General features: G+C 42.3%; 1 protein-coding gene across 1 annotated transcript; it reads right to left on the bottom strand.

The window, feature by feature from the left end:
* Positions 1-1113: 1113 nt before the first annotated feature.
* Positions 1114-10195, bottom strand: SPATA4 (spermatogenesis associated 4). Its single transcript, XM_005910466.3, has 8 exons — positions 9978-10195; positions 7910-8039; positions 7423-7541; positions 7095-7315; positions 4883-4999; positions 4605-4725; positions 2532-2551; positions 1114-1356 (listed from the first exon to the last, which is right to left on the bottom strand). Exons 1-8 carry the CDS (start codon positions 10193-10195, stop codon positions 1244-1246), a joined length of 1059 nt encoding a protein of 352 aa, XP_005910528.2. The 3' UTR covers positions 1114-1243.
* Positions 10196-16188: the final 5993 nt, after the last annotated feature.

Below are 16188 nucleotides of genomic sequence, written 5' to 3'. Positions count from 1 at the left end.
AAAAGATTATTCTCAACATTTTCTAAACTCATTCCCAAGAAGTCATCTATTTTATCAGGACTCTCTTTAAATTTATTTTACTAAATATTATCTGTTCAGAAAGATAAAGTTAACCAAGGAAGTCTCTGGATGTCGAAATTCTCATGAAACTGTCTAAGCCTTCAAAAATGCAGAAAAACAAATAGAGTTTTGTTGGAAACTGACAAACATATCATGAGATTCAGCCTTAGTAATACTCATCTTGGAAGTCAAATGACGCTATTAATGAGATAGCATAAAAACATGAATAATTCCACTTAATGAAAATTTTCCACTTAATGAAAATTTTCCAAATAATGAATTTAAGACTACCAAGAATATAGGAAGTATAATCAGAATATCCAGCTGCTTTTGTTTCCCTTTGATAAAAATATGGGGCTTGGCAGCAAGCAGGAAGGATTTTTCAAACTAAATGGTTTGCTAAACACCAGAATGAGGTTCTAAGTGAAGCATGATTTTCCTTCCAGTATCAACAGGAAAGATACATATTTTTAAAAAAAATTAATAGCTTAAGTAAAGCTATTTCTAGAGGTGGGCAAGATTTTCAGTGGACCAATGTGTAATAGTAATATTCAGAAAAAAATTGTATTGACGAGCATGACATGTAAATAAATTATATCAGGCAAACTAGTAGTGTAACTCTTTGCTAGTGAGGAAAACATTACAAAGTAGATTCACATTACCTACAAAAGTTATGAGAAAAAACTCTTACTCGTCAGGGTGAATTAGGTTTAACTGTACCTTTAAACTTATTTTTGCTCATTCTGGACTAATGAAGGGGCTTCCCAGGTGGCTTCTTGGTCAAGAATCTTACTGCCAATGCAGGAGCGCAGGAGATGTGGGTTTAATTGCTGGATCGGGAAGATTCCCTGGAGGAGGAAATGGCAACCCACTCCAGTATTCTTACCTGGAGAATCCCACGGACAGAGGAGCCTGGCAGGCTACAGTCCATGGGGTTGCAAAGAGTCAGACACGACTGACGGACTAAGCATTAACATGCATACGAATAAACCAAGTCTGTGTTTTCAGCAGTACCAGGGCAGGCACAGGTGTTGAATAAAAGGTTGTTGAATTTTTAGAAAATATGCTCTTCAGCCCAACTATGGATAAGACACACTTTACTTCTTATTGAAATATATCCAAGTGTAGATGATTGTATCCTATTAGGGTGGCAAGAGGTGGTAAAATCACTTCTTCAAAGCCATTAGACAGGTGCTTCTTCGGGTTCCTTTTCCACATTTATGGTAGGCTTCATACAGTCAGAATGTGTTCTGGTTTGCTTCACCTCAATTTCTTTAGGTGTACTGACTCTATTACCTGTATTTGGTGGGATATTTACATAAAATTAAGATCCAGTCTGGTTATTAAATATGTACATAAACATCAATGTTTCTAATGTACCAACCATACACAATAATTAGCAAGAGGCTGGGCACAAGTTAGTCTAAAATCTCAAGTAAACAGAACATTTACAGCATGCATTATAGTAGTTGGAAATACAAAACCGGAATACCAGCGCCTCCAGAAGTCATCTGTAGAGCCTAAAAATACCCAGGGGTTATTGGGTGCATCTGATACTGAATATGACTACTATTTTTAAATGTTGCTTCAGAAAGCAGGTGAGGCAACAGTGATTTTAATAGTGATTTTAATAGTGCTTAGGTTTGCAAACACAGAATTCAGAATTAGGTTTCTAGAATTCTGTGCTGAGGCATCCAAGCTAGCCACTCAGACTCTTCAGCTGACTTGGTTCGAATAGGATTGGCCAAGAGATAACTGAGAGACCTGCATTTCCTTGGCCCATTGTTGTGGTTGATGCTCGATTTAGGTAAACAAAGGAACTTCAGTGTTTAAAAAAAAAACACCACCACCTTTCTTACAATTAATTTTTACCACCGCATCAATATATTGAGAAACTTTTCAGATGAACAGCCTGTGATTTCAGTACCATTCAGTGCCAAGTGCCATCTCAGGTGGTAAAATAGGGTTAAATTCCTTCAGTCGAGGGTTGTTTCCTCTGCTCCTGTTAATTTCCCAGTTCTGTTAGCTTATCCAAACTAATCACTCTGCTCTTATCAGAAATGACCAAAACGGCATCCATCTCACAAATGTGGGGAGAAATGATGTAAAGCCCAGGAAAAGGGGCTCTCATCCATATAATTACCAAAGTCAAACCCAAACAATTAATTCCTGTTGTGCCTCGGTTGAGAGAGTCCCAGGATCTACAACAGGCTGGAGTGAAGGAGAAAGAGAAAAGCTCATGTCTTCCCATCCTGCACTGCCCGGCCCCATGAGGGCACCTGTCGGCCATCTTGAAAAAGAGAAGACAAGACCGCGGAAATAGGAGGGAATCAGGCCTCATGAGAGCGCAAGATGGGGGACGAGTTATTTATAGCAGTTCGTCCGTTGTTAAACACGGAACAGCAAGAGGCCATGCTACTAGGAGTCCCGATCTGAAATAACAATAGCATACAGTTTTTCGAAAAACTCACCTCTGAGACTTGAAAGTTTCCTGAAAAGACAACAGAAATGAAGAATACTCTTTAGCAACTCAGATATCAGTAGGCAACTGTCATTTTTTTTTTTTTTAGCGTGGCACCTGACATCTGTTTGTTATACAGGCAGAAAGCCTTGCTTTGGCTCATTTCTACCTTTGCTTTGTCATCCCCAGTCTCCAGTCTGGCCCTTTGAGCTCTATTACAGGGGTGGAGGCAGGCAGGTGAACAGAGAGAGGCCACTGCAGTCTCCTCCCTGCCCACCACACCCCTCCCCACCCCAGCCCGCGGGGTTCCAGCTCCCACCTTGCTGGAACGTTTGCTGCAAACATCCCTGATGGAAGGAGCCCGAGGTAGGCGGAAGGGGAGGATGTGTTCTCAGAATCTAAAAGGGAAACTATGAACTGCTCTTTTTTTTTTTCCTCATAGAAGCATTGGAATTCACTTCTGTTAGATTCTGTGGTGATGTATTTTGAGGCACTGGCTGGCCTAAGGTCTCAATATTAAAAAGTGTGCTCTGGGGAACAGTTGTTCAACCAAGCCATAAGCGTTAGTTGCTCTGCTGCTGCTGCTGCTAAGTCGCTTCAGTCGTGTCCGACTCTGTGCGATCTCATGGATGGCAGCCCACCAGGCTCCCGGGTCCCTGGGATTCTACAGTCAAGAATACTGGAGTGGGTTGCCGTTTCCTTCTCCAATGCGTGAAACGTGAAAGTGAAGTCGCTCAGTCGTGCCCAACATTTTGTGACCCCCTGGAATGCAGCCCACCAGGCTCCTCTGTCCATGAGATTTTCCAGGCAAGGATACTGGAGTGGGTTGCCATTTCCTTCTCCAGGCGATCTTCCCGACCCAGGGATCAAACCCGGGTCTCCTGCACTGCAGGAAGATTCTTTACCGACCGAGCTATCAAGCCATAACAAAACAAAACTAAATAATAGTGATGTGTGATCAAATTGTTGTTGTTAAGTTGCTAAGTCGTGTCCAACTCCTTTGTGACCCCACAGACTGTAGCCCACCAGGCTCCTCTGTCCATGGGATTCTCCCGGCAAGAATGCTGGAGTGGGTTGCCATTTCCTTCTTCAGGGGATCTTCCGGACTCAGGGATGGAACCCACGTCTCCTGCATTACAGGCAGATTCTTTACTTCTGAGCCACCAGGGAAGCCCCATGTGATCAGATAGAGTTTGAAAACACTTCATTCTATACCTTTCCCTTTTAATATTCATAATGCATATTAGCATATGAAAGGTTCTGAGAAGTCATTTAAAAAAAAACAAAAACAAAGAATCTGTTGACATTGCTTTTCCAGAGCTTATATAAGCAAGGAACTTCCACCCCATCCTGCCCAAGAAATCCCTCTTCACCCCATCTTGCCCAAGAAATCTCTCTTCACACTTTAGTCAGCCTGCTCTGTAGAGAGTCCACAGGATAGTTTTCATCAAGGGCATGACAGTAAATATTATATTTCAAGCTTTGAGTAGTGTTTTCAGATAAAAATGGGACACTGTTAAATTTGAATTTCTGATACATAGTGAATATTTTTTTTAGCAAATGTCCTCAACATGTCTTAAAAAGTATTGGTTGTATTGCCCTCATCTTTTTATTTGCTGAGTACGTTGTGGGCCAGTCTCTGTGGCCAGTACCAGCCTGCTGCTCTAGATGAGAAGCAGCCACAGACAAGGCACAAAGGCACAGGCTTGGCTGTGTCCCAGTACAGCTCTACTTATCAACATGGAAACTGGAATTCCATCGCATTTTCTTGTGTCAGGAGGTACCATTTTTCTTTTGGTGTGTTTCCAACCATTTGAAGATGTAAAAGCCATTCTTCATTTGCAGGCTATACAAAATTGTCAGGCAGAGACTGACTTTAGCCTGTGGTTTGGCTACAGCATGCTGTGGTATACAGTGCTTTCTGAATTCACAGGATTTAAACTTGTGGCTTTTTGTAAAACAAGTGATTGGAAAGTCCAGGTGTGCAGGTTGTCTGTGTCTGCCTTAGGACTGATTCATCATCCACCTGCTAGATAACTAAGTTTTGAGCTCTGCCAATGCGCTTCCCCTGTATCAGACTCACTTTTTTAAGCAGAAATCAGTATTGGGATGGCTCATATAGAAGAAAGTAGGGGCACCCTGGCTTGGGGGTTTCCCCTGTTTTGACTGTTTCTTAGCCCTCGATGTACTCACACTCGCAGCACCTACAGAAAAACACAGCATGTCAACCTCCTGCACAGTTCTAGACTGAATGCCTAGACCAACGTTTTTTACTATTTTAAAAATTTTAAATGAACAAAATAAAAATATCAATTTTAACAAGTTAAAAAAAAAAAAGAAAAAACCTTCTAAAAAACTTACAACACACAGGAGCGGCTCTTTCCTTTGAAACGACTGAATTGCTCTTGTTCCCAGAGGCTTTGGCAGGACGATGATCGAGAGTAGATTCTCCCACTGTTGGTTTGACTGCAAACCATTCTATAAAATACAAACACAACATTTTTTCTTAAAAATTCATTATGACTATTGTCAATATATGACACTACAATTTTCATTTAAGCAGATTATTTAGACATCAGGGATTCCCTGGTAGCTCAAACGGTAAAGAGTCTGCCTGCAATACGAGAGACCCGGGTTCGATCCCTGCATCGGGAAAATCCCCTGGAGAAGGAAATGGCCACTCACCCCAGTATTCTTGCATGGAAAATCCCATGGACGGAGGAGCCTGGCAGGCTACAGTCCACGGGGTCGCAGAGAGTCAGACACGACTGAGTGACTTCACTTTCACTTTTGTATCATATTCCTGAGAGTGGTGTGAATACATAGGTTAATAGCCCTCTCCACCATGGTTCACATCTCTGATGCATGGAATCGTTGCTTCAAAAAAGTTACTTTAAAGACAGTATCCCTGTGTTCCTATTAGTCTTTTGATAAGCTTTTATTCAATAATAATATACATACAGAAAAATGAACAAATCGTATTGTTACAGTTTGATGAATTTTCGAAGTGAATACATACCTGGGTTGCCATCACCTTGATCCAGAAACAGTACCAGCACCCCCGAACCCCCTCATGTCTCTCTCTTGTTGTTGTTTAGTCACTAAGTCATGTCTGACCCTTTGTGACCCCATGGACTGTAACCTGCCAGGCTCCTCTGTCCATGGGATTTCTTAGGCAAGAATACTGGAGTGGGTGGCCATTTACTTCTCCAGGGGATCTTCTGGACCCAGGGATTGAACCCTTGTTGGCAGGCAGATTCTTTACCACTGAGCCACCAGGGAAGCTCCAGAACTCTAAAAAGAAAACTGTCTTGACATCATCATAGGTTAGCTTTACATGTTTTTATATTTCATATAGATAAAATCATATAGTATCTTTCATTTTGCAATTATTTTTGTACTATAAAAATGGTGACAAAATTATTTTCCATGTTTCTGTGTTTCTTACTAATTCTGTCAACTGCAGCACTTGGGCATCAATTTCACTGTGCTTCCAAAGACCACTTACTCCTCTTAGCTCACCCTCATGGAGGCTAGAAGATGTGTGTGAGGTCATTTCTACTCATCAGCTGTGCCCTATGTCCGCTAAATACCACTCTGGACAGTAATATTGCACAGAACTGTTACAATCACTTTGGCTGCTTAAAATCAGCAGTCTCAAAAATCAACACTGATGATAAAAGAATTCTGTTCAATAATCTGAAGGGTTGAGGTGTCCATGGCTAAAGAGAAATTATGTTCCAAAGCAAACAGGGATGCAGGTCAGCTTTGCACTAGGACATTTAAATTGAAGATTAAATGGAATGGATGTGTTTCAATCCAGAAATTCCTACTAGAACCAATAAGTAGAACTATAGTGAGACAGATTAAATATAAGCAAATATTAGGGACAAAAAGTGATGCTTGATTTTGTGGTGTTAAAAAAAAATAACTTGACAAAACTAAAATGCTGAACAACAAAAGAACTTAAGTGGGGGGACTACCCTGGCAGTCCAGTGGTTAAGAATCTGCCCTTTTGTTACAGGGAGCACGGATTCAATCCCTGGTGGAGGAATTAAGATCCTGCATGTCTGTGCAGTATAGCCAAAAATAAATAAATAAATAAAAATAAAAGGGAGAAATAGCATCAACTTTAAAAAAAAATAGAGAACTTAAATGGGACAGGGGGCTGGCAGGGAGTGGGTAGTGTTCTAAGGTCCTTACAGTTTGAGGAAGAGAATAAATATATTACATTTAGACTAAGATAAATATGCATGTTAAAATTTCTATGGTAGCACTATAAAGAGTAGAAATTTGTAATTTTCCAAATTAGTAGCGGGGTCTTTGGAAAAAAGTTCAGTGCTAAAGAAGAAAAAATAGGTAAGACAAAAAATAAGAAATAGAACACATTAAAAGCACAAAATAATATGATAGATATGAATGCATATATGATTGAATTAATAAAAGTCACAGCAGATGAAATTACAACAGTCCATGAATTGGGTACAGTGGCAGGCTTTTCTTTCACTTATGCTCAAGTAGAGCCTCATTAAGCTTGGAAGAACCCAGTTGACTATTTCCAAGGAAAACTTACTTGGATTCAGTTTTCTGCTCAATTTCCTTTGCAACATTTGTAAAAGGAAGAGGAACTCTACTTTAAGTTCATTGTTAAGTTTGTTGGGATTGCCTATTAGTTCTGATAGCCTAATGTTATCTTTAATAGACTTTGAAGCTGTCGACCTAGGGACCAGGGGTAACTGCATCTGGTAACTGTAGTCTGTGAAATTCACGAGGTCTTCCTGGATGCTTTTAATTCTGGAAAAAAATAAAATATTGTTGACAAATGCCATTCTAGTAATAAGATTTATATTACCAAAAGTTTCATATTAAATTATATTACTAGAAAATTCCAGATAACTCACTCTCTATGTGTTAACAAGGTGTACACCTCCTGTATCAGTATTTCAGGTACTCCGGCTTTACAGTGAATTGTTCCATGGATTAGTTCTTTAGGTAATTTAAGTTTTTTCCTTGCCAGGAACTTTAATAGTAGAAAGAGAATACTTTCATCATAAGAAGTTCTATAAAAGTCTCCAATTACTATAAATTCACTCTAGTCTCCCTTTAATCCTCAACTAATAGTTTGAGGTTTAATGTGATAATTATTAAAAGATATTATTACTCAGCAAGAAAATCAACTATTATATCCCACTCCAATTTGAAATGAGTATGCCAAGTTTCATAGGTGACTCATGACATAAACCTTAGTAACCTTTTCAATACAAGGAAACAAGCTGCCAACCCAGCACATGGCCACACACGCATATACAGAGAAATCCAAGATCTCAGGAATACACCTCTTCAAACAAACTTCTCAACAGTTAAAAGTGTCAGTGATTGCTAATTTACCTTTTCCAACTGTGCCCAGTTATCCAACTTGACTTTTAAAGAAGTTCCATTTTTAAAGGATGACAATTTAAGGTCCCAGGGGTAATAGGTAGTAAATATTTCTGCTATCAGGAAGCCATTTGAAAAATCCCTGTTCCATAGCGATAAGGAAATGAAATTAAGTGCAGTTACTTATACAATTTGTATTTATAGTTAATTCAGTTCAGTTCAGTCGTGTCTGACTCTTTGCGACCCCATGAATTGCAGCACACCAGGCCTCCCTGTCCATCACCAACTGCCAGAGTTCACTCAGACTCACATCCATCAAGTCGGTGATGCCATCCAGCCATCTCATCCTCTGTCATCCCCTTCTCCTTCTGCCTTCAATCTCTCCCAGCATCAGAGTCTTTTCCAATGAGTCAACTCTTCGCATGAGGTGGCCAAAGTACTGGAGTTTCAGCTTTAGCATCATTCCTTCCAAAGAACACCCAGGACTGATATCCTTTAGAATGGACTGGTTGGATCTCCTTGCAGTCCAAGGGACTCTCAAGAGTCTTATCCCACACCACAGTTCAAAAGCATCAATTCTTCAGCACTCAGCTTTCTCCACAGTCCAACTCTCACATCCATACATGACTACTGGAAAAACCATAGCCTTGACTAGATGGACCTTTGTTACACCACTTAAATATTCTATACTGACAGCAGCTAACTTATGGAGCTTTCTTGGATCACTGCTCTAAGGAAGCCTGCAATGGAATAGCATTTGGGTGATGCTATTTGACACACCAAAGCCCGTGGCATTCCTTTTATGAAGCCAAAACTATTATTTTGTATTGAATATGCATTTTAACAAGATCCCCATGTGATACCTGTATCCACTGAAAAGTTCAGGCATCTTTCTTAAGGAAAACTGAAATTAATAAGCCAGAGTCATTGCCTACAAAGTCATTATTTTTCTGGAATTTAGTTTGCATTCCCAGAAAAAATATTAACTGCCAGTTATGTTCAGCAAATGAAATTAAAAGATGCTTGCTTCTTGAAAGAAAAGCTGTGACAAACGTAGATAGCATTCTTTGTTAAAAAGCAGAGACCTCATTGTGACAAAGGTCTGTAGAGTCAAAGCCATGTTTTTTCCACTAGTCATGTACAGCTGTGAGAGTTGGACCATAAAGAAGGCTCAGTGCCAAAAAAATTGATGCTTCAAACTGTGGTGCTGGAGAGGACTCTTGAGAGTCCCTTGGACTGCAAGGAGATCAAACCAGTCCATCCTAAAGGAAATCAACTCTGAATATTCATTAAAAGGACTGATGCTGAAGATGAAGCTCCACTTCTTTGGCCACCTGATGCAAAGAGCCAACTCATTGGAAGAGACCCTGATGCTGCGAAAGGTTAAGGGCAAGAGGAGATGAGGACAACAGACGATGAGGTAATCGGATAACATAACCAATCAGTGGACATGAGTTTGAGCAAACTCCAGGAGCTAGAGAAGGACAGGGAAGTCTGGAACACTGCACCCCATGGGGTGGCAAAGAGTCAGACATGACTTAGCGACTGAACAGCAGTGTTCAGTGAGGCTGCAGTTAGACAGCAACTTTTTTCAGTCCCTGATAACTCTCAAACTAGATGCAATATCTAACAGAAGGTAAACTGATCCTCACTAATATAAATGTCCAATGTCCCTGGAGAAAGAGCCTGGACTTTTTTTTTTTTTTTTTTTTGAGTTACCAAAGTATTCTCTATTGGCTTAAGTCTAAGTAATGATTGACTGATTGAAATGCTCCATCCTATTTTTTTAGGTCATCTCCCTAAGACAGCAAGGAGTGTGTGAGTGTGTGTGTGTGTGTATGTGTGTGTGTATGAATGTATGAGTATGTGTGTGTGTGTGTATGTGAGTGTGTGTGTATGTGAGTGTGAGTGTGTGTATATGAATTTATGAGTGTGTGCATGTGAGTGTGTGTGTGTGTGTGTGTGGTGGGTAGGCGGGTGCGGGGGCAGTCCCTGGAAAGAGCCCCTGAGCGGATCCCCGGCCTGCTTTGCTGGGCCCTCAGCGCCTCTAGGCGTCCGGGGGCCGGACCTGCTTCAGCACCTGCTGATGTTCCTGGGGAAGAAGGTGAGATCGAGGCTCTGGAGCCAGCGCAGAACCGACCGAGACAGGCGGGAGCTCTTCGGGGGATGAGGATAGACCAGACACTTCTTAGGCTTCTCTCCATTGGGAGCTGCTTGACATGGCAAAACTGACCGTGTCTTAGGGCGGGCTGCCGCCGGCTGTGTCAAAAGCCCTCCTCTAGGGCCGGCGGCAGCCATGGCGCTTTCTGGGTTTCTATGGCAGCACCGTTAGGGGCGGGGCCTCTGCTGGGGCGGGGCCTAGTGTGGGCGGGGCCTCAGGGCGAACCCCCCGCCTCACGGGTGCTCCAGCTTGGGGTCCTGCTACCCTGGGTTGGTGGACGCGCATCCCGGGTCCCACTGGGAAAGGACTCGGTTCCAGGAGCTTAAACTTTGGACGGAGCTTTCAATCTCCGTTTTACCCTTTAAGAAGTAACCGATTAGAACACTCTCACTCCCATCCGGCTTTCCCTTAAAAACTGACATTTTGAATGTTGTGGTTTCTGTAGTCAGTCATTTTGAGGAGGTTGAGGACGTTTCAGAAGACAAAGACTGTTTTTGTTTGGAAAATGGAAACAATAGAGATTTTTTTCCAAACTTCCAATGGAAAAAAATCTTCAAAATTAAGATGAATAGATGCTTAATGTCTACAAAATTTAATGTACCTATTTCCTTAATTATTACATTGTGTTCATAAAAATTGCATAATATTTGAAGGTAACTTGTAAATTAGATCATCACACTTCACAAGGATGCCCCAGTGTGCATGATTCATTCATTGGACAAGTATTTATTGAATCCCTTCTAGGCCCTGAGCTAGTCGCTTGAGATTTATCAGTGAAAGATATAGATTAAAAAAGGATTGCAGACCAGACACAATTATAAATTAAATATTTGCACATCAGAATTATTAACATCCTTTAAAAACTTTTACAGTAAAAGATAAAATCAATGTGGTTCATATATACATATTATTATGCAAGATAAATATGGGATAGACTTGAGAGTAAAGCAATATTTTACTGAACATGTTTATTAATATAGTAAACCAATGTGAGTCTGTATATGGTGAAAAAGAAAACCAGAAATGGGGCTATACAAGTGTTTTTTCTTTGCCCAATATGTTTTTCATGGATAATTATTTCATTCAGTGAACTTTTTGAGGAGTTATTGTTCTGTTCTTTGCTGTGTACTAGATCATCACTATTCAATATGCTAGCCACTAGCCCTATGTAGCTGTTCAGATTTAAATATTAACAAATTAAAATAAAGTGGGTAACACTGGCTGCATTTCAACTTCTCAGTAGCCACATGGGACTGGCTAGTGGCCATCACTTGGTACAGCATAGACACCACGCTGTCATTGCGGGAAGTTCCATTGGGTGGCTGTGCACTGGCTTATTTATAGAAGGTACAGAGATATAAATATCTGAAAAGCTCTGCCACGGTAAAAATATATTAGTATCAGGGAGGAAGCAAATAATTTGGCCTGAGGGAGTGTAGGAGTCCTCTCAGAGGAGGTGACCTTTGATGTGACTTTTATAAGGCAGTATTTTGAATAGGTAAAGACACAGGCTTTGGAGCACCAGCCTTATCTTTTATTGGTTATGAGACTTATTATGTGACGAGTTATTTATTTTTATTTATAAAAGATGGAAATAAATAGGAGGATATACCTCACAGGGTTATGTTGGATTAAATCAATAAGTTAAATGAGTGAAAAGCCTGGAACAGTGTGCACACATCATAAGGGCTCAGTACGTTTAAATATTTTTAAGATGATCATGGAAATCTGTGGAATAAAGAGGAAAGGGGACAGCTTCACACGGAGTTACTGATGTGAGCAGAAGCAGATGATATCTATGATAACCTCAGATACGCAGATAACACCACCCTTATGGCAGAAAGCGAAGAGGAACTAAAGAGCCTCTTGATGAAAGTGAAAGAGAAGAGTAAAACAGCTGGCTTAAAATTCAACATTCAGAAAACGAAGACCATGGCATCCGGTCCCATCACTTCGTGGCAAATAGATGGGGAAACAATGGAAACAGTGAGAGACTATTTTCTTGGGCTCCAAAATCACTGCAGATGGTGACTGCAGTCATGAAATTAAAAGATGCTTGCTCCTTGGAAGAAAAGTTATAACCAACCTAGATAGCATATTAAAAAGCAGAGACATTACTTTGCCAACAAAAGTCTGTCTAGTCAAAGCTATGGTTTTTCCAGTGGTCATGTATGGATATGAGAGTTGAACTATAAAGAAAACTGAGCACCGAAGAATTTATGCTTTTGAACTGTGGTGTTGGATAAGACTCTTGAGAGTCCCTTGGACTGCAAGGAGATCCAACCAGTCCATCCTAAAGGAAATCAATCCTGAATATTCACTGGATGGACTGATGCTGAAGCTGAAACTCCAGTACTTTGGCCACCTGATGCGAAGAACTGACTCACTGGAAAAGACCCTGATGCTGGGAAAGAGATTGAAGGTGGGAGGAGAAGGGGCTGCCAGACGATGAGATGGTTGGATGGCATCACCGACTCAATGGGCATGAGTTTAAGCAAGCTCCAGGAGTTGGTGATGGACAGGGAGGCCTGGCATGCTGTAGTCCTGCTGCTGCTGCTGCTGCGTCGCTTCAGTCGTGTCCAACTCTGTATGACCCCATAGATGGCAGCCCACCAGGCTCCCCCATCTCTGGGATTCTCCAGGCAAGAATACTGGAGTGGGTTGTCATTTCCTTCTCCAATGCATGAATGTGAAAAGTCAAAGTGAAGTTGCTCAGTCGTGTCCGACTCTTAGCGACCTCATGGACTGCAGCCTACCAGACTCCTCCGTCCATGGGATTTTCCAGGCAAGAGTACTGGAGTAGGGTGCCATTGCCTTCTCCATGCTGTAGTCCAGGGGGTCGCAAAGAGTCTGAGACGACTGAGTGACAACTGAACTGAATGTGGCGTTTCCTTTGCCGAGCTGTATTAAATTCTGCCACTAGGGGGAACTAGAGAGAGAGAGACCTGGAGGCCAGAGGAAGGGAGAAGGGCTGTTTGGACGAAGGTCACCAAGGCAACAAAGCTTCACCTGGCAGTGCCAGCTGGTGCCAGTTTCCAGTTTTTGTTCCCACTCCTGGAGCAAGTTTCATCGTACTCTCTTACAGGTTTCAGCAACCACTGAGAAGTGGTGGCACTCAGAAGTCTGAGCCCCAGATTCAACTCTCAGATCCCTGCTCTAAGTTCCTCAAGAATCAGCACCCGCTGTGTTCTCTGCCCCTTCTAAGAGTCAGTCTGTAGGGCTTTCCCTCGAAGTTCAAGGCTCTCAGAACTCCTGCTGCTGCTGCTGCTGCTGCTAAGTCGCTTCAGTCGTGTCCGACTCTGTGCGACCCTATGGACAGCAGCCCACCAGGCTCTTCCGTCCACAGGATTCTCCAGGCAAGAGTACTGGAGTGGGCTGCCATTTCCTTCTCCACTCAGAACTCCTGCCCCTTCCCTTTGCACTCCCTCTAGCAGACAGGTCTGGTGACAACAGAGGATGAGACGGTTGGGTGGCATCACCGACTCAATGCACATGAGTTTGAACACACTCTGGGAGGCAGTGCAGGACAGGAAAGCCTGGCGTGCTGCAGTCCATGGAGTCCAAAGAGTCATGCTATGATGAGTAACTAAACAACAACAACTCGAGGTCTATCTCTGTTAATTTAATCATCTCATTTTAATTGTGTAGCTCTTCAGTATCCATTTAACCATTTCCTGAAGTTAAATTATTGTTGAATTCATGAAGTTACTGCTGTTTCCCTGATGAATGATGCCTGGAGTGTGGGCTCCCTCTACCACTGGCTCATCTACATCTCACTAAGGCAGCTGAAGAACCTGCTACTCCTATTCATCAGATCCATGGTATCACGAATAAAGTGGATACTCAAAAGTAAAGATACTCAAAAACTTCTGCTGATCTTGTGGCAGAGAGCCAGAAAATTGATTTGACCTAAAGCAGGATGATGAACTTGCCCTACTGCTCCTGCTCGAAGAAAGCACACTGCTTTTTGTGGTTCTTGCAGATTGTTACAGAGGAGAGAAAGTATCAGATCAATAGCAGGATAACAGTTGCTAGGGACTGTGGCAGTTTATTCCAGTAAAGAGCCCTCAAACAGAAGAGCACCTGTGACTGAAGTTACCTCCTGATGAAGTTCAGAAACCTGGAGTCATCCTCTAAGTCCCAGCCAACTTCCCACGTGAGCCCAACAGCTATCCAAGTCAATAATTGTTGTTGACCTCTCATATGTCAAAAGAAAATTCAGAGAGCTTACTTGATATGAGTATTTTCTTGATCGAGAAGCAAACTTGACAGACAGGGAGAGTTGCAGCAGAAGGAGCTTAGAAGCTGAATTTCAGCAATTATAGTGCAGTTTATAAAGTATGTTTGTGTCAGTACAGTCAGCCCTCGGACCCATGGCTTCCATAACTGTGGATTTAACCTGGCTCAGATAGAAAAATGTTAGAAAACACAATTCCAGAAAGTTTGGAAAGGCAAAACTTGAATTTTCCTCCTGCCAGCAACTATTTACACAGCATTTGCATTGTATTAGGTATTATAAGTAATCTAGAGATGAGTTAATGTATACAGCAGGGTGTGCATAGGTTATAAGCAAATTCCACACCATTTTTAATAAGGACCTTGAGCATCCTGGGATTTTGGCATCCTCAAGCCTTTAAGGGATGACTGTGCACTGTTTTCCATTGTGACTGGTTCAGTTCAGTTCAGTTCAGTCGCTCAGTCGTGTCCGACTCTTTGCGACCCCATAAATCGCAGCACGCCAGGCCTCCCTGTCCATCACCAACTCCCGGAGTTCACTCATACTCAAGTCGGTGATGCCATCCAGCCATCACATCCTCTGTCATCCCCGTCTCCTCCTACCCCCAATCCCTCCCAGCATCAGAGTTTTTTCCAATGAGTCAACTCTTCGCATGAGGTGACCAAAGTACTGGTTACTGGGAACTTACACTCCTTTTCCTTGATTGTAGCCCACTAGCTAGGAAACTGTAAGGTCTCATTGATAGGAAGAAGGCTTAAAGTTTTATTTAAGGTTGGAATCAGCATCTGGGGACATCGGGACAGCTTAGGTTTAAGTGCAGTGGGAATTTGGTCTGGGGGGATTTTCAAGCTGTGGTCTCAGCTTTGATTTCTCTACGCCACACCTCTCTTCCACTGTGAATGTGACGGAGTGCAGACAATGGGAGCTGCCTGTGTTCTGCTCAGCCAGGGGCATCTGTGCTATACTGGGTGTAACCAGACCCCCACCCCACCCCGTCTGCTTCTGCCCAACAGGGAGGGGAAGTGTCCGTTTCCTGAGTCATACAGAAGGATTTCTTGATTCTCTTCCTGTGCCCACCAACCTGGACTGTGTCCATATTGAAGTGACATTTGATAAAGCACCTCAGGTTATCCCTCTAGTTCTTTTAATGGGACAAGAATTACCTGAGAAAGTTCCACGTGGCTTACCTGTGGAGTCCTATCCCCAGGTCACAGGTGTGAGGCATTGCAGCAAGGCCTCAGACATGGAGCCCAGAGCCAAGGTCACCCCTGAAACTGACTGAGCCCCATTGGAACTGCTGCCAAGCCCCTTGATCCTTACGGCCAGATTCTTGACCTCAAATTAGGTAAAAAACACCCACCATGGCCCCCTAACCAGTCACCTAATTCCACCCTTCCAGCAGGAATTTTCTGTCTTGAGGCTATAAAAATTGGCTACTAACCTATGAAAAGCATCAACCAGGAGGTCAGCCAGCTGTGCTCATAGCACCCATATTATCTCCGCTCTTCGATTCTCAAACCCACTCCTTTCTGCAACAATCTGTGTCTAAAAATTCCTTTCCAATCCGTGCTCGGACTGCCACACCACCCAAAGATGAAAACGTCTCTCCACATGGATGTTAGTCACTGGAGTATTTATAGTGTCACAGCAGAATCGGAACAGAATCGGAATAAAACTGTGGGGCCCACTGTTGAAAAATTAAGCTTTCAAGATGACCATTAAGCCAAGCATGGGATGCTCTGAGTGTGGAACCGTGGAACAGAGTCGAACCCAATGTTCCTAAAGCTGGCATATGTGGCTGGGTTGACCATGTACTTTTCCTCCTATGCATAACTCAAGAAGAAAGTTCATGAGGTTCCTTTTAATACCTTCAGGTTTTTTGTTTGTTTGTTT

This window comes from Bos mutus, chromosome 27 (assembly GCF_027580195.1).
Source record: "Bos mutus isolate GX-2022 chromosome 27, NWIPB_WYAK_1.1, whole genome shotgun sequence".
NCBI lineage: Eukaryota > Metazoa > Chordata > Mammalia > Artiodactyla > Bovidae > Bos > Bos mutus.
This window is presented reverse-complemented; position numbering and strand designations above follow the sequence as displayed.

Coding starts and splice junctions, on each gene's coding strand:
- SPATA4 (XM_005910466.3), bottom strand. CDS start 10,195: ATGGCTGCCGCCGGCCCTAGAGGAGGGCTTTTGACACAGCCGGCGGCA. Junction 8,040..9,977: donor TTCCCCAGGAACATCAGCAG/GTGCTGAAGCAG, acceptor GCTATGGAACAG/GGATTTTTCAAATGGCTTCC. Junction 2,552..4,604: donor ACTGATTTCTGCTTAAAAAA/GTGAGTCTGATA, acceptor TTGTCTTTTCAG/GAAACTTTCAAGTCTCAGAG.